The 20138-nt window shown below is 47.1% G+C and overlaps 3 protein-coding genes and 3 non-coding genes across 25 annotated transcripts in view; all 6 read right to left on the bottom strand.

Moving 5' to 3' along the window:
- DYM (dymeclin) overlaps positions 1-4324 on the bottom strand; it is an 88997-nt gene extending 84673 nt beyond the window's left edge. For 13 of the 18 annotated variants that reach the window (XR_012657803.1, XR_012657804.1, XR_012657807.1 and 10 more), the window contains exon 1: positions 4125-4321. The gene's annotated coding sequence lies outside the window, so the exon portion shown is untranslated. Of the gene's footprint in view, positions 1-3384; positions 3480-4124 lie in introns of all 18 variants that reach the window. The other 5 variants (XR_012657808.1, XM_075077547.1, XM_075077545.1 and 2 more) reach the window with 2 other exon arrangements.
- A 3216-nt stretch (positions 4325-7540) lies between these two features.
- CWH18orf32 (chromosome W C18orf32 homolog) lies at positions 7541-12765 on the bottom strand. 2 transcript variants are annotated; one of them, XM_075077924.1, is made up of 4 exons: positions 12675-12724; positions 11967-12073; positions 9530-9782; positions 7541-9234 (listed from the first exon to the last, which is right to left on the bottom strand). In XM_075077924.1, the coding sequence occupies exons 3-4, from the start codon at positions 9755-9757 to the stop codon at positions 9160-9162; spliced, it is 303 nt and encodes a 100-aa protein (XP_074934025.1). In that variant the 5' UTR covers positions 9758-9782; positions 11967-12073; positions 12675-12724; the 3' UTR covers positions 7541-9159. The 2 variants fall into 2 exon arrangements, with proteins under 2 accessions (XP_074934025.1, XP_074934024.1); XM_075077923.1 differs by lacking the exon at positions 11967-12073 and having other exon boundaries at positions 12675-12765.
- Positions 12766-13064: 299 nt separating this feature from the next.
- Positions 13065-16795, bottom strand: RPL17 (ribosomal protein L17). Of its 2 annotated transcripts, none has more exons than XM_075077921.1 (7): positions 16557-16795; positions 16151-16203; positions 16008-16048; positions 14765-14899; positions 14458-14556; positions 13665-13856; positions 13065-13156 (listed from the first exon to the last, which is right to left on the bottom strand). In XM_075077921.1, exons 2-7 carry the CDS (start codon positions 16188-16190, stop codon positions 13109-13111), a joined length of 555 nt encoding a protein of 184 aa, XP_074934022.1. In that variant the 5' UTR covers positions 16191-16203; positions 16557-16795; the 3' UTR covers positions 13065-13108. The 2 variants fall into 2 exon arrangements, with proteins under 2 accessions (XP_074934022.1, XP_074934023.1); XM_075077922.1 differs by having other exon boundaries at positions 16443-16622.
- On the bottom strand, positions 13514-13581 carry LOC142049926 (small nucleolar RNA SNORD58). The gene has a single exon (XR_012657867.1). It is a non-coding gene; the product is annotated as a small nucleolar RNA SNORD58 (small nucleolar RNA).
- On the bottom strand, positions 14071-14141 carry LOC142049917 (small nucleolar RNA SNORD58). Its single transcript, XR_012657858.1, has one exon. It is a non-coding gene; the product is annotated as a small nucleolar RNA SNORD58 (small nucleolar RNA).
- Positions 16280-16348, bottom strand: LOC142049916 (small nucleolar RNA SNORD58). The gene has a single exon (XR_012657857.1). It is a non-coding gene; the product is annotated as a small nucleolar RNA SNORD58 (small nucleolar RNA).
- Positions 16796-20138: the final 3343 nt, after the last annotated feature.

Below are 20138 nucleotides of genomic sequence, written 5' to 3'. Positions count from 1 at the left end.
GGGAGTAAGTCGTCAATAAAAGCCTAATTCTGAAGAACACAATCTGCTTACTTCACATCCCACCTACAGGACAGTTGTTGTGCTCACAACCAAAGGAGGGGTTTTTCAAGACCTTCTTGGTTAGGTAGCAGATTTCAAGCAGAACAAATAGGATGTGAACAAGCCCAGACATTGTGGTCATTCACCAAACTGCTCAACAAGAGATGCTATAAATGACCTTTGTCTCTGCCAGTTCACCCTATGGTAATCCCACAGTTTGCTGATTTTTAGTGAAGTGTACTGAAAAAGAGGTGGCAGAAAAAATGAAAACCTAAATTGTATAAAGGAGACTGAGATGTACAGCTTATGCATTTTCTCAGTTCCATCTCGGGAACCTAACACGTTTTCTTTCATTCCTTATAATAACATATAATCACTAACCAACACGTCACGGTTGTGGTGGTCAAGTCTACTCATTTTGATCACTAAGGAGATGCCTGTTTACCCAAAATAGCTTATTTCAGATGAACTATGTAGTCACCTGCAGTAGACACCTTCACACCCTTATCCTGAACTGGAACTACTGACTCATAGGGGGGAAAAAAACACCCCGTGCAAACTGCCTTTCTCTAAAGTTATACAAGATCCAAAAAAGTTTGACATAAAAATGCCATTCCTTCTTACTGTTCCAACATTTTACCTCAGAACAAAAACATCTGATACAGAGTGCTCTAAAATACATGAAAATGTTACACCAGCAAGCAAATATATGTTTGTGGCAAATTATGATCTTGTTTTTAAGACCTAAAACCCAAAACTATATTTCCGTCCACTGTGTATCGACCCTTACATTAGCACATCAAGTGCCAATTACCCAACAAGTGGGGTAAGAAATGTGTTAAGTGACACAACCGATTTCTGTTAAGTTTAGTCGTCCTCTCTCCCCTCAGTCACAATGTTTTGTCAGAGGCAAGACAGCAGGGAGTTACTGAGCCTCTTCAAGGAGCTTTGCTGATGGGATGCAAATCCCACAAACACCCTTCTGTTCAGAAGTTTATGTCACTTCAGAGAGCTTCCATTTAACTTTTACAGGTAAATAAGCATTTATAACACTTCAGTACTTCTTTATCCGACTTACAGGTATGCAACAAAACACGTCTCTAGTCAATTAATATAAAAATCCACATGATCTGTTAGGGACTCCTTAATTTTGTCCATTTTTAATGCTGCTAGTTACACTCCCACACTATAACACGGAACTTGTGGCCAAATTCCCTGAAGGTTCAAAAGCATCTAAAATTTGTCATGAATTAACAAAATTTAAAGCTACAAAAACTATGAAGGTCACTTTTCTGACCTCCTTCATAATTCCAGCCATCACACTTTATTAAATAATTACTGCACCAAGCCTACCAGTTTGAGGGAAGAGTGGCAGCATCAGTTTTAGAAATACATCCCATCACAGAGGGAAGGAAAAGTGGTGTGGGGGCAATTAAAAAAATATAATTACCTCCATCCCAAGTAAGAGTCAGAACTCAAACACAGCAGGTGTTTTCTGGAATACAGGCAGAAATAATTTCTTTAATCCGATTAGCAAAACACCATTAGAAGGGAGGGAGGCTGGGTCAAGCACACCTAACATTTCTGCGTACAGGCTCAACTTTTCTCCATTTATTAAATAACTACTACAGGTATACAATGTTTTTCAAGAGTTCAGAGAAGTGAAAATTCAAACACTAATTCTGCTCTTTGCAATGGGCAGATATTTCTTTAAGGGTTTTGTGTGCCCTCACCAGTGAGATTCCTGTTGCTTGCAGGAAAGCTCTACTAGAACTATAAAATGCAAAGAACAAACTGAACTTTAAACAAGAATATCAATGGAATACCGAGCTTGAAAATAAAAGAGACTAATGAAGATTATGCATAACCCCTGCCGAGACCTGACTTTACAGCTTAAGAATGTACTGCGTATCAGTACCAATATTACTGGTTTGACCATATCTTCTTTCAGTGGCCAAAAAGAGACTTTGATTACCAGAAACACAGCAATGGTTTTCAAAAGCACAATTTTACACAAACTACCTGACAATCTATGATGGATTATAGCATCGGAAATTTTGTTCGGTATGAAAATGTTTTATGATTATTGATTAATTTGTCCCTTTTTTTATACTCAGTACTCTACCTGAAAATCAACTTATAATACCTCATTCAGTTACTACCATAATTAAAATGAGCAGGTGGGTTGGATATGACACAAGTCATGCTAAACCTAGCACGGTTTAATAGTCTAAGTAGCTACTACCTTGGTATAGTTATCACTTCATGTAAGGGATGTTAAGATTACTGTTACACGTATTTTTCTCCCTATTTCACTCTCAGACATAAATAAAACTTGTCTAATGGCCACAGTGATGTTCAAAAAGAAAAATTCAACTACCTTTTAAGCTTCAGAAAGATGCTTAGATGTTCATTAAAAGCTCTGCATTTTTTAAATATTGGTATATTTTGTTATATTTCAAAGGTTATACAATTATTTTGGCATCTGCACTGTTCCCACAACTGGGCATTATGCATATTTTTACAACAGAGTTATCTGCCTCATCTTACAGCTAGAAATCTATCTACAGCATAAAAAATGCATGCTGTAGAGAAGGCCAAATCTGTTTTGTATGTACACCTAATTTTATATTATACTACATACCACAATTTATATCACCTACCTCCAGCGTCTGCTGCAAATGAAATTATACTTGCCAAAGCGCGCAATTACTATAAAGCGCAATAGGCTTCCCACTCTGGAGAACACACTTTGAAGAAATACCATTATCATTTTTAAGCATCCACTTTGAAAACAGTTCATCAGCCACCAAACAGGATTTCTTACTTTTAGTACCTTCTGTCATGTTCATCAACATGTTAAAAACATTGTAGAATCTTCCTATTCATCTGATAAAAATCACTGGAAGCATCAGAGCCATCTTAGTATTGATTTGCCTTAAACACTTCTCTACTGAATTTATGACTAAATACTCCAGCACAGGACTGGAAGAGAAGGAGCTGATGGTTGCTTGAGCCCGGTGAGAGTGCTAAGTAGGGTCCAACACCCCCAGGGCCATCCATGGGCTCCTCCTGATGCAGCATCAACAAGAAAAGACAAAACAGCCCAGGGAGAGCGCGGAACAAGGTTTTCCTGAGCTCCTGGCAATCTAAGGAGCAATGACGAGTTCTAAGTCACCCCAACTGGAACAACTTCAACGGTTTTTACTTGGGAATTGACAAATTGGGGGATTACACAACTCAGCAGTGCATGTTAGGAAACTGGACCCAACCACCCAGAAGCTTCTTTGCGCTCCCCTGCACTCAAAAAGTGCTCGGTGCGGGAAATATTAACAATCTACTTACTTCTACAAATACCTCAAATGACTATAACTGCAGCCCAGCGTGTTATCCCTCTGTACACACAGTGAAAGGCACCAGATTACGGCCTCACGAACTCGCTACACTCGGCACAAAAGAATAAAAAAAAATAAATAAAAAGATAAACAGCACTTGGCATGAAAGCACACAAGACAAACCCCGGTATCGATTAAGGTAAGACATAACTTATTTTAGTTTAAAAGACATTTCCCACCCTTGCTAAACATTCTCCTTCAGAAGTATGAAAACTACTAGAGTGAGACTGAGCAAACCCGTTATATCGCGATAGCAATCACCCAGCACTATAAAGACTATCCGGTTCACAAAAGCAGAAAGGAAAACACGCTATTTTAGAGTCTTTTCACTGATAAGGAACGTCATTAACAGGACAAAGCAAGAAATACAGGTATGAGCCTCTCTCAGTCTGGTTTTGACTGCGTATGAAGGGGAGATCAAGCACAACGCCCTGCCCCTGAAGGATCCCTGGAAGCACAAACGCAGCCCTCTATCGCGATATGGGACCGAGGAACGCTGGGAGTCGGGACAAGCCGGACTCTTAGGGACGTGCGGTGCGATCCCGCCCGGCTCGGAGCCAGCACCGAAGGGGAACGGGACGGGAGAGAGCCGCTGGGGTCCCCCCGCCACCGGCCACCCGCGCCCCTCGGCCGCCCCGCCAGCCGCCCGCGGCGGGGCGGGCCCGGAGGTACGGCCGAGGCCCCGCTTACCCCGTCAGCGGCCCCCCGTCCGCTCGCACCGCCGCGCCACAACGCTGTACGGTACCGCAGCCCCGATACCCCGGTACCCGGGTACAGCGAAAGCCCCGCTCCCCTCAGCGGCTGCCCGCGCGCCGCGGGGGCGCTGCCCAACGGCCCCCGCCCGGCGCATGCGCACACCCAGGGCCGCCGCCCGCCTCCAGCCTTCCACGTCGCCAACACCGCCCCGCCGCGCATGCGCACACGCCGGCCGGCGGGACCGGCGGGGCGGCGCCGCGGGGCACGCTGGGAAGTGTAGTCTGACGCCGTGAGGCGGGCTTCTACGGGCCGGTCCTGGTCCTCCGGGTGAGCCCTTCCTAGGGGAGGAGGCTTCTCTCGGTAACCCGCGGGGTGGTCGGGGACACGGGCTGACTGCCTCCGCCTCGTCTCCTCCGCGGCCCGAGTTTTCTGTCAGTGGGACATGAGGTAACTAGAGCAAGCACGACCAAGAGCCAGAGGGAGGGAGGGAGGGAGGGAGGGAGGATTTACCAGGTACGGTTCCTGCCCTCACCCTGCTTTAACTCATTCTCTCTCCCTCAGGTAACCTCCCGTCTCCGTACCCGAGGTGTTTCTGTACCATCGGTAGCTGGCTTTATAAGTACCCCATAGTTCCTTCAAAAGCGAAACCCTTCCCAATATAATTAATCCTGAGCATAATCTCCTTACCTCAGTGCATGACACTCAATATGCAGCCCATCTCTTACACAAACCCATAAACAGGCTGCACGAGCCGACGGGGCGTATGCAAACAGCACAAGTGCAAAGGTGAGGACTAACCACTTTGTATACATTGCCACATAAAAGCAACAGTCTTGGCGTAGGGTTTGGCCTCATGTTCATACAGCATTCGATTGGACCACTACAGCAATAAAAATGGTGCTCGGCCAACAGTTAGAGTGGCTGTAAGGACTGTATGTGCAAAAAGGAATTGAAAAACAATCCTCGTGCAAAATACAAGCGTTGCTACATCTATCTATGTGTAAATCTGGTCACAACATTTCAAATAATTCATGTTTCAGATACAACAATGAAAGAAAGACACAGCACTATGATCTAAAATCATTCCTCAAGCAAGACAATCACTGCGGCGAGCATGGTCGTTTAGACCATTTCAGTTAATCTACCGCAGGTAGGTTCACTGAAAAGCAAAAATAGTGACAGTCTGCGAAACCCAAAATAGGACTTGGTTCATCAAGCATGTTCTAACAATCAGAAAACCACACAAGGAAAATAATCCCTTCTTTCATGTATTAGGCAGTTTAATGAAAAAGAATTCTCATTGAAGGGAGATTTAGTTCATCTAAGTGTAAATCAAACTTCTCTTAATTTCCTTCACCTGCAGCCTCTGAAAGACACTTCCTTCAGCAATAATATTCTATATTTTACAGAAATCAAGAAGGAATGACTCCAAGGACCGAACCTTAGCAGCTCCCAGAAAGTTGGAGCGTGATTGCTACATTTGGGTAATAACAGCATATTGTATTATTCTCATTAGATCAGCTTTGTCAATAGAATTTAATTGTGTTCATTGTGTTCTATGAACAGATCTGAACAAAGATCATTTTGCACAGAATTCATTGCTATTTCAGACATCCTTAGGGGCTGATCATGTTCCATTTAACCTGCCAGAATTTCATTTGCTTGCAGAATCAGGCCCATCAAAAAAACATGGCAACATAAAACCACCTGAACTTTTATTTAAGAACTTTTTGCACATACTTGCAGTATTTTAAAGGTGTATTTCAAGTAAGTTCATTTTAAGTCCATAGCGCCCACCTACCTGTGTAGACCAACACATGGAAGGTACCATGTCACATTTAGACCTTCCCATAAAGAAAAAATATATCAGTCAATTTGAATATTTTTTCAAATATTGGTTGATTTCTTGATTCTTCCTCAATAGTATTTAAATAAACCCTTACAGCTTTCATGCTGAAGATCTTGGGACTAGGTTTGCAGAAGTACTTTGGTCCATAAAGATGCCTATGCTGCAATTTTCTAAAAGTCTTCAGTATAAATGAAGCTGCTACTTGCTCTAGCAAATTCTGGTAGATGTCTGCCTGCCATCATTAGGTGCCCAAGCCTTTTGTAAATCTTGCTTTTAGTGAGTAACAAACATATGTAAATTTTCTCAGTTAAATTAAATGTCCTTGATCTGTACTGTTCTCTCATGTGAGGATTTCCTTAATTTCTGTCTACTTATTTTTCTTAAACAAGGCTCTGCATACTTCTTTGCACCCCAGCAGATGATCTCCTGCACCCCTACCCAGGCTCAGGCAGTTAATTTCTTTCACCTGTTTCTTGATGGATTTTTCACTTAACTATTCACAAGACAATAGGATTACGGACCTGTTCTTGGGAAATTCTGCAACACAAAGATGCTAGGACTTCAAGTGAAGTGCCTCATTCAGGAAAGTTTTGCGACTGCAGCTAATGAAAGTATTCAAACACCATCCCAGAAAGCACAAACTCCATGGAATTTTACACAATTATATGGCGTAATTTTACAACCAAGAACAGACAGTTGCACTGTTTGCCCATTTTGCTTTTTGCAGTCTTTTCAGTAAACCTGGTGTTTAAATATGGTGCGGGTACACAGCTAGAAGCGCAGTTCAGCCTGCAGGCTAATTTACTATACAGTTTATTTTCCATGTTACTCTCTGATGCACTTCCTTGTATAATAATACCCTAAATAACTCAAAATAATAATTATGGACACCTTATAAATTGACTGCATACATTGATAAATCAAAGGAGCCCCAGTACAGCTCTTGCTCTACTTTTTCTCATGATCACAGCTGTTAGAGGGGAATATATTACTCCAAAACTTTGGCCTGTTTACGAGATGCCCAACATTTTAAAACAGTGGCTGAGGTGACCTGCCCTGGGAGAGGAAGCTCAGCTGAAGGGACAATCTTTTTGGCACTGCTTACAATGTAAGAACACACACTCCTGTTTAGCTGCATGCCTGCAATGCGTCTGCATTTCTGTAGCCATTTGAAAGACACTGACCTGAGTTCCAGAGCGACTTTCTCAAGCAGTTTACTCCTCTCTCATTGCAAGGTGATTTCAGACCCTTGGAAGTTCCCAGCTTTAGAGCATGAACTCTGATACTAGTGGTAGCAGAGGAATTTATTGTTTGAGGTGAGGTGGGGTCAACTGCTTTAGGAAACCCAACCCACCACAGCAAAGATTACATCCACCTTTTACCAGGTGAAGTCCTGATGGACAGAGTATGATTCATTGCAACAATATGGGCGAAAAATCCAAAGATGTGGAGGACAAATACAAGTGGAAACTAGTGCGGCCTCTTTCCCTCGCTTCCGCTTTCCAGCCCATCTTTTCTACTACACGACCCGCACAACAGCATCTGTGAGAAGTTATGGGAGTGCAGTTAGTATTGTTATCTTTTATTGTACAAATTATACCACACGCGCATGCTCAGAATAGTAAAACCAGGTTTTAATATCACAAAAGTTAGGTACTTCACCGGTCCAGGAGAAAGCTGTATCTGTGTTACGCTGATCAGATTGGGGCTTATCTTCCAAGGATGATACAAAAGCTGATTAAGCACCAACACCAAATTCACTTCCTAACAGACTAGCTCATTAAGGGAGAGCAAACAGTGTTAGGCAAGGTTTTACAAGGAGTTTTCCGTGATTCAACTCATTACAGAGGTAACAGCTGTAGCAACAAGGGCCCGATACCCTGCTGCAAACACTGCAGATCGATTCACACAAGACCTGACAAAACTGGGTAGCGGTAGGAAACAAGATGCCTCTCCAGAGGCATTTGATGCACATCAAGCAAGTCTTCAGAGTAATTAATTACCTGCTAGGAGAAAACACCATCTCAAGAACAGGACTGGACCTCAGTGACAGTTCAAGGACTGCATCTATAAAAAGGTATGCCTTGTTAGGTGTACATTAGGCAGGACTTTTGGGAGAATGGTAAATCCTAAATAGGAATCCAAAGTTGCTGGAATGGTTTTGGTTTTATTTTTTTCTAAGAGCTCTCTGGATTGGCAGAGCAAACAATGCAGGAATTGTCACTTCTATTCCTTACTAAGCACAGGGACATCTAAAATGCTTCACAGCCGCAGTATCACATCGGGATGCAATTCGGTACCCGGAGGAGGCATCGCTGGACTTTCCGAGTTCAATTTCTTTATCACAAAGTCAGTAGTCCCTGTCTGGGGTCTGTCTATGGGCTTTCAAACATTGTTACCACTCTAAATATTTATAGCTCCGAAGCCTAAGAACTATTGTATGAAGCAACTTATTTTTAAACAAACTCCTGGTTTATTACAATTCAAATGACACAAGCGTGTTAAAGAGATTTTAGTTGTTTTTTTTTTTTAAAAAAGAGACAGAATTGCACCATTTTAAGCCACTGCAACAATTCTCTTGCATCATGCCTGTGCTGCTCCTCTTTGGGGAAGAAAGGCACGATGTTTCAAGGGAAATAATTAATGGAAGTATCAAATCAAGACTTCATGCTTTTAGTAAGCTAAGTAAATTTTGCATAAAGCATAACTCCTTTAGCTCATCCTCAAATTTGACATGAAAAAATCTATATTCTTCAGAATTTAACCATGACGCTTACATTGCCACAATGCAATTCACAGTTCTTCAGCAAGGTCAAGAATAGCTTTTAAGGTGAAAGCCTGAGGTATTGCACCAGCAGTTAGCGAAACTAAGATGCTACGATACGTTTACCTTCCAAAGCTATATTTATTCGTAAGTTAATTCACCTAAATTCTAATCACACCAAATAGATTATAGATGAAAAGTAGTTCCAGTGAGGAAAATAAAGAACTTCAGTTTTTAAACATATTAAATTAAGCAATGTGCTAGCTGCCATTTTAGCGGTGAAAGAGACCCTCTCCGGTAAGTGATAAGGGTTTTTATTCAGCTAAAATGTGCAAATTAAAAAAGTCTCTAAGTGACAGAAATATCACCAGTTCATACTGGAGACGAGGAAATTGAATCCGTTGGAATGAATTCCTTTAATCTGCTTTCTTGTCAGAAATTTCTGTGGATTTCTTTGCAGCAACTCCATTTGCAATGCCGTTGCTTTCAAACTGCAAATGAAAGACAGCATCGTTAACGGGATGTCAAAAAAGGACTCCACACCCAGAACAGTAACAGTTGGTGATGAAAATCACTTTTAGAAGCAAAGCCGGTGAAGATTTGTGAAGAAATCTGCAGCAAGAACCAAAGTGGTGGTGTCTTATATTTACGCATAATTTTTGCTTCAAGGGGGCAGGGGAAGGCGCGAGGGCAGAGACAACATAGGCAAATCTTTTGATTTTCTTAGAAGAGATAACAAATGCACAATTTACACACACTAAACATTTTCAAACGCATTAATCTTACTTTATAAATTCCAGGCTCATCCTCCTGGTCTCTTTTCGTGGCTAAAGATGCCCGTGGATTTCCAGCACTGCCTCCTTGACCTCGTTTTGCAGCTGTGGTTTCTTCCACAGCTTTCTTGGGCCACACACGCTTAATGAAAGGTGCGATGACGGGATAGATGTACGGTTCAAGGAATTTCTTGTAGACCCAGAGGAGAACAGGAATGACGATACAAGGAATGCACACCATGGCTTCCTCTTGTGCTGTGACAAAGCTGGGGAGGAGAAACAACCCGTCAGCTTAGGATGCCATCCGCTAAGAAAACAGTCTTAAATAATGAATAAAGATCGTAGTTGATATTCAAACCTAAAAGATTCTTTAATTACAGATTAAAGAATAAAGTTTCAAAAATGCTATACGTTCCAATGCTAGAAAGTCCTCAACAACACGGGAAACATTCATGACATTTGAACAAAAACAGGAGTGCAGTTTGCAGTAGTTCTTCACTCCTACAGCTAGAACTTAGAAAAGTTTTTCCTTGAACCACACAAAACCAAAAACAGCCGAAGCAATGAGCTGCAGATAGCAGCCTGGTTCTTACTATAATATAAAAGGGTCCAAAAGGTTTGGTTTCCTCATTCTCTTTATTTAAGATGAAAACAGATGGCAGGACTCCAATCAGCCTAATGGCTTGCTACCATCGCAGAGTGGAGGCAGCAGGGGGAAAGGAATCCAGTCAGGACTGGAGAAAAGGAGAATAGGGGTTACTTCCTTCCTCTTGCACGGGGGAATCACTCGATCCCACACCAATCTAATCCAATTGGCCAAACTCTGAGAAAATTAATCGCAGAATCACAGATGGTTTGGGTTGGAAGGGACCTTTAGAAGCCATCTAGTCCAACCCCCTGCAGTGAGCAGGGACATCTTCAGCTCAATCAGGTCGCTCAGAGCCCCGTCCAGCCTGGCCTTGAGTGTGTCCAGGGATGGGGCATCGACCACCTCTCAGGGTAACCTGGGCCAGGGTTTCACCACCCTCAGTGTAAACAACTTCTTCCTTCTATCTAATCTAAAAACACTCTCCTTTAGTTTAAAACCATCACCCCTTGTCCTATCACAACAGGCCTTGCTAAAGAGGTCACCCCCATCCTTCCTACAGCCCCCCTTTAAGCACTGGGAGGCCGCCATAAGGTCCCCCCAGAGCCTTCCCTTCCCCAGGCTGAACAACCCCAGCTCTCCCAGCCCCTCCTCACAGCAGGGGGGCTCCAGCCCTCAGAGCATTTCTGTGCCCCCTCTGGCCCTGCTCCAACAGCCCCGTGTCTGTCCCGTGCTGAGGAGCCCCGAGCTGGAGGCGGCGCTGCAGGGGGGTCTCACAGAGCGGGGCAGAGGGGCAGGACCCCCTCCCTCGCCCTGCTGCCCGCGCTGCTGGGGATGCAGCCCAGGGCACGGTTGGCTTTCTGGGCTGCAAGCGCACACTGTTGGCTCGTGTCCAGCTTTTCACCCCCCAGCACCCCCAAGTCCTTCTCTGCAGGGCTGCTCTCCATCCCTCCATCCCCCAGCCTGTATTGATATGGGGGTTGCCCCAACCGAGGGGCAGGACTCTGCACCTGGCCTTGTTGAACCTCACGAGGTTCTCACAGGCCCACCTCTCCAGCCTGTCCAGGTCCCTCTGGATGACATCCCGTCCTTCTGGTGTGTCACGTACACCGCTCAGCTTGGTGTCATCTGCACACTTGCTGAGGGTGCACTCGATCCCACTGTCTGTGTCATGGATTCCTTCCCTGTTCCACTGAATCCTCCCATCTCCCAAAACCAGGCAGATTACTTCAAAACCAGCAGCCCAAAGTCTGTGACAAAAACAGCAGACAGCCAAAGCGCAGGGGCGGAAAGGTGCGAGTGGGAGGGGATGCAGGGAGGGAGGATTAGAGCTGGCCCTTTCAGCGCTGGCGAGCAATACATTAAATACGCTCCGCTGCCCAGCTTTGCCCTTCACATTCCTCTTTTCCAGGCTGCTGACATCTGATTCTTACATCAAGAAGCAAAACAAACACTTTCCGGGATGGAGGATGAAGAGGCAAGTGTGCACGCTTTGTTTGGGCTCAGAGTTTCACTTTTTCTTAAGCTATCCTAAAGATTTTTAGCCCCAGGCCCTGTGGAACAACAGAATATCGATTTCCAGTGGGCCACGTCCAAGTGTAGCTGTGGCTACTTCAGGTCTAGTTTTCCAGGGTCTGCTCATCAATAAAGTCGCACAGGGAATCTTAAACTGAAACAAGACAACTGAGGAAGCCCATTAAAGCCATTCGAGAAGACAAATTCCGTACTTTCTCTGCCAGAAGTTCCCAGACAATCAATTTTCAGCAAGATGTAACAGAATAACCCAGCTGGAGGGAACACCCCAGGCCATCTTTCCGAGGTAACGCTTCACATCAAGATCCCAGACTGAAAAAAAAAGCCATACCTCTGCCCAAAGAACGTCAGCCTAACGCCAGCCCTGAGATATTTAAAATACCATTCAGGAGCTTTTCCTGCAGTTCAGTGGCACTCGGCAGGCTGGTGCAATGAAGTCTGGGGGGGGACGGGAAGAATAAGAGGACAAACGGTACAATTTTAACAGCAAGGCTGTTTTTTTTTGTGCGGCAGGCTTTGGTCTACCCCGGTGAGCCGGGGTCAGCAGAGCGAACGCACACCGTTGCAGATTTAAGTACGCCGGGTCTGCGTAACCCGGCCTGCTGTTGTGAAACGGGAAACAAACGAGGTTTTGCAGACAAAAGGGCTGACTTTTTTGCCCCATAAAGGCTGGCTTAGTCTAGAAGGGCCGATTTACGTAACGCGCCCCCGTTCTGCCTCTCCGCAGGCGGGAACGATCCCCCCGCGGCAGCCCGACCGTCCCCGTTTCAGGGCCAACGACCCCCCACGGCAGCGGCGGCGTCTCCCCGCGTCCCGCCGGTACCGGAGCGCCGACAGCCGCCGAGCGGGTAACGCCCCGCGCGCACCGCCGAGTCCCGCCTCGGACACACGTCGGGATTCGCCCCTCCCCCCTCCGCTCCCGGTTAACGGAGCCACCCCGGAAACGGCGGCGGGGGGCGGAGCCGCAGCCCCCCGCGGACGGGGCCCCCGGGCGTATGGGGGAACCGGCCCCTCACGGCCCTGCCCGCCCTGCACTCACCTCGGCCGCACCGACCCGCCGCCGTTACCGCCCGCGCCGGCTCTACCCGCCGCACCGGAAACCGCCCCCCGCACTTCCGGGTGACGCCCAGACGCCGCCACCAATGGGGGGAGGCGGTGTGCGCCTCACGTAACCTACGCACCGCCCACCTTCCCGGCCACATCCACCCCCCCCCACCCCCGCGGAGGGAAGGAGCGCGGGCAGCGGGACAAGGAAAACCCAACATGTGCCTGTCCCAAATTATCTCGTTTTATACACCAATAGCACTTCTACGTCATCAACAGCCCCAGCGCTGATGTAACGCTGTCTTTGATTGCGGTGCTTCCCGCCCCCGGCTCCCCAGACAGCAGCAAAAGCCTCGCAAGAGCAGAGAAGCACAGACAGTAAATCTCAACCTCTCAAAACTTTATTTATATACATCCGCAGGGTCAGAATTACTCCCGAGCCATCAGTTTTTGCTTCTTCAGCTTCTTTTGGGATATCTGAAAAAAACCAAAACAGGCAAATGAGAATAAACAGCAGTAATCGTACACCTTCCCAAAACATCTTACAAATAGTTTGATTTGAAAGAAACACTAAGAACTGTTAGAAATGCCTTTGGCCACTCACAAAACATTCCGCTAATCACACCCGGACGTAACGAAGCGCCCTTACAAGCGCTACGTCACGCACAGGCTGTCTCCTCGACCTAAAGTTTGCTGTAACGCATCACACCTTAACAGGCATAGATGATCTTAAAATGCTCTGGGGGAGGGAGGAACGAGCCATCTCTGCCACACAAACCGCCCCGAGAAGCCCTCTCCCAACTTCTCAACGCCACGTTTACAGTAAATATTGAGGTTGCTCAGAAGTAGCTTTTTTTTTTCATGGGTGTTCCAAAGGTGTCCTAAGACAGTCATCACAGCAACCCCTCCGCCTGAAGAACGCCAAGCGCCAACGCTCACATCCCTTGACGACAATGAAGAGGACAACGGACGTGACACTCCATACCTTTTTCTTTTGAGCAACTTCTTCCTCTGGCTTGGGCACGATCTGTTCCTTCTCAGTGAGGATCATCTCGATGTGGCAGGGAGAGCTCATGTACGGGTTGATCCTGCCGTGCGCCCGGTAGGTGCGCCGGCGCATCTTGGGAGCCTTGTTGACCTGGATGTGCTCGATGACCAGAGAATCCACATCAAGACCCTGAGAAGTGGGGGGAACATAAGACTCGTGACTTGGTTTTCTCTTCATATAAACATCTCCGCAGCAAAAATATGGATAACCACCTCCCCACACGCACATCACTGCCAGGAAATAAAATGGCTTAACTCAGCCATGTCACAGAACTGAGTATTCACCAAGGTGAAGCCAGGAAAACACCAAGCACCCCCCTTAAAATGAAGCTAAAACGATGCTGATGGCTCAGAAAGAAGGTATTTTTATTTCACTGTCATTCCAAAGGTGTCCTAAGATTAGTCATCACTGCCATCACCGTTACCAAAATGAAGCGCTGAGTATATGACAAAGATACAAATTGACCAAGAGTCCGCAGATTTGGCTTTGCAGATTTTAAGAGATCTAAACCACGCTTATCCTAAACAGCCGATAACCACATATCAACCAGCTACTTGTGAATAATTATTCCTCATTTTTTAACATGGAAAAGCACAGCCTAACTCAAGCGAACATTACAACCAAAACCTCTACGCAATTCATTTCCACCCAAGGTAGGCCTGAGCATGAGGAGCGCTGACGCACAGCACGACACCAATGCTTCATGTTTAACGACATCTGCGTGACCCACCTTGAGCTCAGCGTTGCTCTCTGCATTTTTGAGCATGTGCAGCAAGAACTCCGCACTTTTCTTAGGCCAACGTCCCTGAGTCCAGCCCCACTGCTTGGCCTGGAAGGGGGGTGGGGGGGAAAGAAGAGTTCGATTTTTGTCCTGGTACAACACAACTCGCCCTTTATGCACCATTAACTTGCTGCCACTCCCCCTCTTATTAAGATTCCACATGAAAATAATTATATTCGATCAATTCATTGACACTGCAAGTAGATTCCCTTCTTCAGCCAAAGCGCCCTTCCCCGGTTTCCACCTTGTCCCTCACCTGGGCGCATCTACCAACTCCCCCGTTGTAGCGACGGAAAGGAACACATTGCTTCTTCAGGGTGACATCCTTCAGGTACTTGGTGGCCTTGCGGATGTGCATGCCCTTGATGGCCTGGGCCGTCTCACGAGTGTTCTGAAAAAGCCACAAAGCACAGCAAAGCTCCTCTTAGCAGAGCTTTCCAAGTTACAACGCGAGCAAAAGCACCCGTCTCCCTTTCCTGGATCCTATTCTTTTTGCTACAAAGTCAGTTTAAAAGGAGCATTCACATGCACAAAAAATATATTAAAGAATGAAAAATCATTAGGAACACTTTATTTTGCTACCTACTTTTTCAACCCTTAGTATGACTTCCATTACTAAATTTGCAGCTCTGGCATATTTTTATGGTTTTTTTACCTAATATCTAGGTTTTCCCAACGTTGCAAAATTGAAATTTGAGTATTTATACTTTTCATAGCCCGTCTTTAGGCCATAATCCAAAAAAGCAGGAGCCTGAGCGATAAATTCCTACTAAAACATCAAGTCTGGCACCTCAGAGGGAGCGATGAGAAAACAAGCTGCACAAACAAGCAACACACAATGTCGTTACCTCTTTAAGGGAATTATAAAGGGAAGAGAGGAAAAGGCTCCGAAAGAAAAACCCGGGCTAAAGTATCAGCGCTAAAGCCAGCACACTAAATGCCAAAATCAGAGAGCAACTACCATCCCACCTTATCACAACAGAAAAGCAAACCAAACTATGGCTGTGGCCTGCGCTATGTAACACGCAGCAGAAAAGCATCTGCTCGGCTTCGGTTCCGTGATTAACTCAAAGGAGCCCCCAGTTCGCCGCCGCACCGAGAGAACCCTTCGTCCCCACGCTGCAAGGCTCCCCGCCACGCCTCGTGCCCGGCAGCGTCACCGGAGGAACCCCACGCTGTTTCCAAGCAACCAAAAAAGCAGAGGAAAAACTGAACCCTAGCCCGATTCCTCCTGCGAAATTCACTGCAGCTGTTTTCCTACTCTCTTTTATTATCGACGTTAGCCTCTTCAGGACGCGCCATCTTATTCTCAATCCTGTGGATAAAACCCACGACACGCAGCTAAAGCAAACACGGCCATAACCTACGCTACCAGCCTTAACTATATAACGATACAAGCAGTAAAATACGCTTCCTTAAAAAAAATAACCCCAATAAAAATAACAAAAACCCCCCAAAACAAATGAAATCGCGTTTCCTACTAAGGACACACCGCGTACCTTGAAATGCACTCTCAGGTTGGATCCCCGTGACTTGCATGCTGCAGAAAAAAAATACCAGCTTTTGGAATTAAAACCTCAATGGCTTCGGTGAAGTCGTACGCGAACGTCGACGAAAAAAACCAAAGAAAATAACAACTCACATTTGGTGGGGTTCTCCGGATCCAGTGAGTACCGCACCATCTTTGGAGCTCAACTGTAAGAGAGATTTAAAAACCCCAAATGAAGCTTCTAACACGGATACGCAGAGCCTGGATAGTCTATCTGAAGGAGCTGCTCAGAAATTACGCTTTCTTTTCACAATTAAATCCAAAGGTGTCCTAAGAAAGTCATCCCCGCAGCCACGGCCTCTCCCTGGGGCCTGGATCCCCCTGACAGCCGCCAGCGTCCACCGAGCCCCGCCATCCCCATCCCCCGCCCGGGCCCCGCAAATACCGAGGGCGCCCGGCGAAGCGGCCCGAGCCCGCGCCCGGTCATCGCCCCCGCGGGGCTCCCCGGGCAGGATGGGGGCGGATGGGGACGGCTCCCCGCCTGCCTCGGCTGCCTCACCTCAGGGCGGCGGCAGCGAAAAGGAAGCGCGGGTCATGCCGGGAGGCGGAAGAGTCTCCAGCTCTCGCGAGAGGCGGGCCGGGATGGGGGGGGGAACATGGCGGAGCTGCCACCCTGAGGGCGGGGCGGAGGCGCGGGAGGGACGGGCGGCAGAGGTGGGGCGGTGTCGGAGGGGGGCACGGCTCGGCGGAGCTTGGCACGGCCCCGCACAGCCACGCACGGTCCCGCCCTGCCCGTCTGTGAGGCGGAAGTACGAGAGTCTAACGTGTGCCTGCACCAGCCAGCAGTCACATAGTCATTGTCATTAAGATCGGAAAAGACCTGTGGGATCATCAAGTCCAACCCCCAACCCAACACCCCCAGGCCTCCTAAACCATGGCCCCAAGGGCCACGGCTGCACGTCCTTTGAACCCCCCCAGGGACGGTGACTCCCCCACCTCTCTGGGCAGCCTGTGCCAGGGCCTGACCCCTCTGGCAGGGAAGACATTTCCCCTCATCTCCAACCTAAACCTCCCCTGGTGCAGCTTGAGGCCGTTCCCTCTCATCCTGTCCCTGGTGACTTGGGAGCAGAGACCAGCCCCCCCCTCACTCCAGCCCCTCTCAGGCAGCTGCAGAGAGCGCGAAGGGCTCCCCTCAGCCCCCTCTTCTCCAGGCTAAACCCCCCCAGCCCCCTCAGCCACCCCCCAGCACACTTGTGCTCCAGACCCTGCCCCAGCCCCGCTGCCCTTCTCTGGACACGCTCCAGCCCCTCAAGGGCCTTCTTGTCCCGAGGGGCCCAAACCTGAGCCCAGCATTCGAGGTGGGGCCTCCCCAGGGCCGAGCACAGGGTCCCCATCCCTGCCCGGCTCCTGCTGGCCACACCAGCGCTGACACAAGCCCGGGGGCTGGTGGCCTCCTTGGCCACCCGGGCACTGCTGGCTCATGCCCAGCCGGCTGTCAGCCAGCACCCCCAGGGCCTTCTCCGCCGGGCACTTTCCAGCCCCTCTGCCCCAGGCCTGGGGCGTTGCCTGGGGTTGGTGTGACCCAAGGGCAGGACCCGGCACTTGGCCTTGTTAAACCTCATAGAGTTGGCCTCGGTGCATCAATCCAGCCTGTCCAGGTACCTCTGCAGAGCCTTCCTGCCCTCAAGCAGATCGACACTCCTGCCCGACTCGGTGTCATCACAAACTTACTGAGAGTGCACTCAATCCCCTCATCCAGATCACCAATAACAATATTAAACAAGTCTGGTCCAAAACTGAGCTTCCTCGTGTCTGTGTGCAGGAGCGTGGGTGCAAGCAAGCAAGCACCTGTGCAGGGCTCCCCAAAGCATACCTCCCCAAAACGGCACTGGGCCCGCTGCCCTGAGGGGTTAGCCCCAGCAGGTCCCTTGCTGTCCGGGGAAGAGACCTCTTTTATTCGGGCAAGACTGACATTAGAGCCAAGACACAATTTTATTAACCCCCAGTGTTGAGACTAGGCCAAAGAGCAAGCCCGAGGGCGGCAGCTAGATGGCACTTCAGGATGAGAATAGAGAGGAGCACATCGCATAGCAGATGTATCCAAGAGATGAGACCAAAGAGACTCGTGTTTATGAATTGCCGCTGGTATTTATTGCAACATTATTTAAAAAAAAAAAAAATCAAGGACTTAACTTGTTAAAAGTTTTTTTTTTTTCCATTTCAGGCTGCGCTTGTAACTAGAACTGCTTGGGAAATTTGGCAAAGCAGCGGTTTGATAAACCTGAAATATTTCTTGAAAGTGATACCCTGTTACAGCAAAAGGCTCATCAAGAAAAGTTGGACAGAGTGGGAAGAAAGAGAAACATCTACCTGAGTAGCCAGTAGTCTGGTGTCCTGGCATGAAAGAGTCTGGGTTCAACTCTGTGTTTCAAAACAAGCAGAGCAAGAACTTACTGCCTGTGTAAATGCTCTGAGCAGGAGGCTATTTTTGGATCTCTTGTTGAGCACTAAAAAACCCCAAAGCTTTGAAGCTAGGATTTCACCCAGATGGGAAGAAGAAAATATTTGAACTGTCACAAATATTTACATGGCTGGAAACTGCAAAGCTCTAGTTTTGACTACAACTCTCCATTTACCTGCCTTAAAAAGTGCCTTTTACTTTGCTTTCAAGGAGAAGCTTTCTGCAAAGTCTCCAAGTAACTTCTAAGCCCCAATCTCAAAGCGGGGAAAGCTGCTGGGATCCGGGCAAATATTATTTCTTCTTTTTATGCTCAAAGTTCCCATAAAAAAAATAAAGAGTTAGGAGCCCGTTCTCACAAGACACACACTAACTTTCAGTTGCAAATGCTTACTTTGAGATACTCGAGATGCATTTTCACCAATTAGCACTTCCATCATTGTCCATGGGATTAGAAGCCCCTCTGCACCTCAGTACACACAACCATCTCAGAACAGTGGTAATGTGAAGAAGGATCAGCACTGTCGAAATATATGCATAACAGCATTTCCAAGTCAAGCATTACTAGAGAAAAATAAACAGACGAGAAAAAGTGCCCCCTCTGGGGTCACATGACTTTGAGGAAACAGTAAATATGTAAAAAGAGATCTCAGCGATGACTTCCAACACTTCCTTAGTGTTTCAATTCTCCTTCCTATGGAACAAGAACTGTAATATTTTCAAAAGGGCTAAGTTTCCAGATGCAATAAATTAAAACTAGCAAAAGCTGACATCCTCAAACACTTCCATAGCCTTCCCCACCGTACTGTGGGGATCTCTTCTCACAGACCACATGAATACACCTTTCCTCCTTGGTCCTTTCTGCCCTCCCCTCTGCACCTGCCTCTGTGTACCTCTGGTGGAAGAAATCAGCCTTTCAATGGAAAGCACCTTCACATGCTGCTTCTTTGCAGCAGCAGAGCACAGAAGAAACAAGACAGTCAGAGAAAGCTTGAAGAGAGGTGTGAAACAGAAATAGTTGACACATGGTGGGAATTATCACATGGTCATTGTGTTCATCAATCGAATCCAAAACAAACAGGGCACTTTTTCTGTTTCCCCGACATGTGGAACTGTTTACAACCAGCTGCTGAGGGCTTGCAGTGGTGGAAGTGTAGAGGTAGGAGCTTCTGCGGATGGTGTTGGAAAACGATATGCATGTTTTCATCTTTGTTGGGAAACAACAACTGCTCTCAGGGGCAGCCTAGCACATATCTGGTGCTGAGATTGGGGCTGAGGCAGCTGGGCATGTGCCTTTGTTGAGATAGAATCATAGAATCATAAAGGTTGGAAAAGACCTCTAGGATCAAGTCCAACCGTCAACCCAACACTACCACGTCTTGTAAACTATGCCCTGAAGCGCCACATCTACATGTCTTTTAAATACCTCCAGGGATGGCAAGTCTACCACCTCTCTGGGCAGTCTGTTCCAATGTCTGACCACTCGTTCAGTAAACAAATTTGTCCTAACATCCAATCTAGATTTACCTTGTTCCCCCAGTGCACGTGCTGCTTTGGATATCTAGCTTGCATGAGCTGACTAGAAACAAACTTTTGGATCCTAAGCAGAAAATTTAGGCACATAAGTCCAAAATCATGTTCCTGAAAACTCCTGTGTAGGAGGCAGCTGCCTCCTAATCCTAC

The sequence above is a fragment of the Phalacrocorax aristotelis genome, chromosome W (assembly GCF_949628215.1).
Source record: "Phalacrocorax aristotelis chromosome W, bGulAri2.1, whole genome shotgun sequence".
NCBI classification, from domain to species: Eukaryota; Metazoa; Chordata; class Aves; order Suliformes; family Phalacrocoracidae; genus Phalacrocorax; species Phalacrocorax aristotelis.
This window is presented reverse-complemented; position numbering and strand designations above follow the sequence as displayed.

Bases quoted from the DNA above. Each gene is read 5' to 3' on its own strand.
- RPL17 (XM_075077921.1), bottom strand. From the start codon at position 16,190: ATGGTGCGGTACTCACTGGATCCGGAGAACCCCACCAAAT. The intron at 16,049-16,150 runs GTGAGTTGTTAT...TTTTTTCTGCAG, and splicing joins TCCGGAGAACCCCACCAAAT to CATGCAAGTCACGGGGATCC. The intron at 13,857-14,457 runs GTGGGTCACGCA...CCCACTTCTCAG, and splicing joins AGAGCAACGCTGAGCTCAAG to GGTCTTGATGTGGATTCTCT.
- CWH18orf32 (XM_075077923.1), bottom strand. From the start codon at position 9,757: ATGGTGTGCATTCCTTGTATCGTCATTCCTGTTCTCCTCTGGGTCTAC. The intron at 9,235-9,529 runs GTAAGATTAATG...TTTCATTTGCAG, and splicing joins ATGAGCCTGGAATTTATAAA to TTTGAAAGCAACGGCATTGC.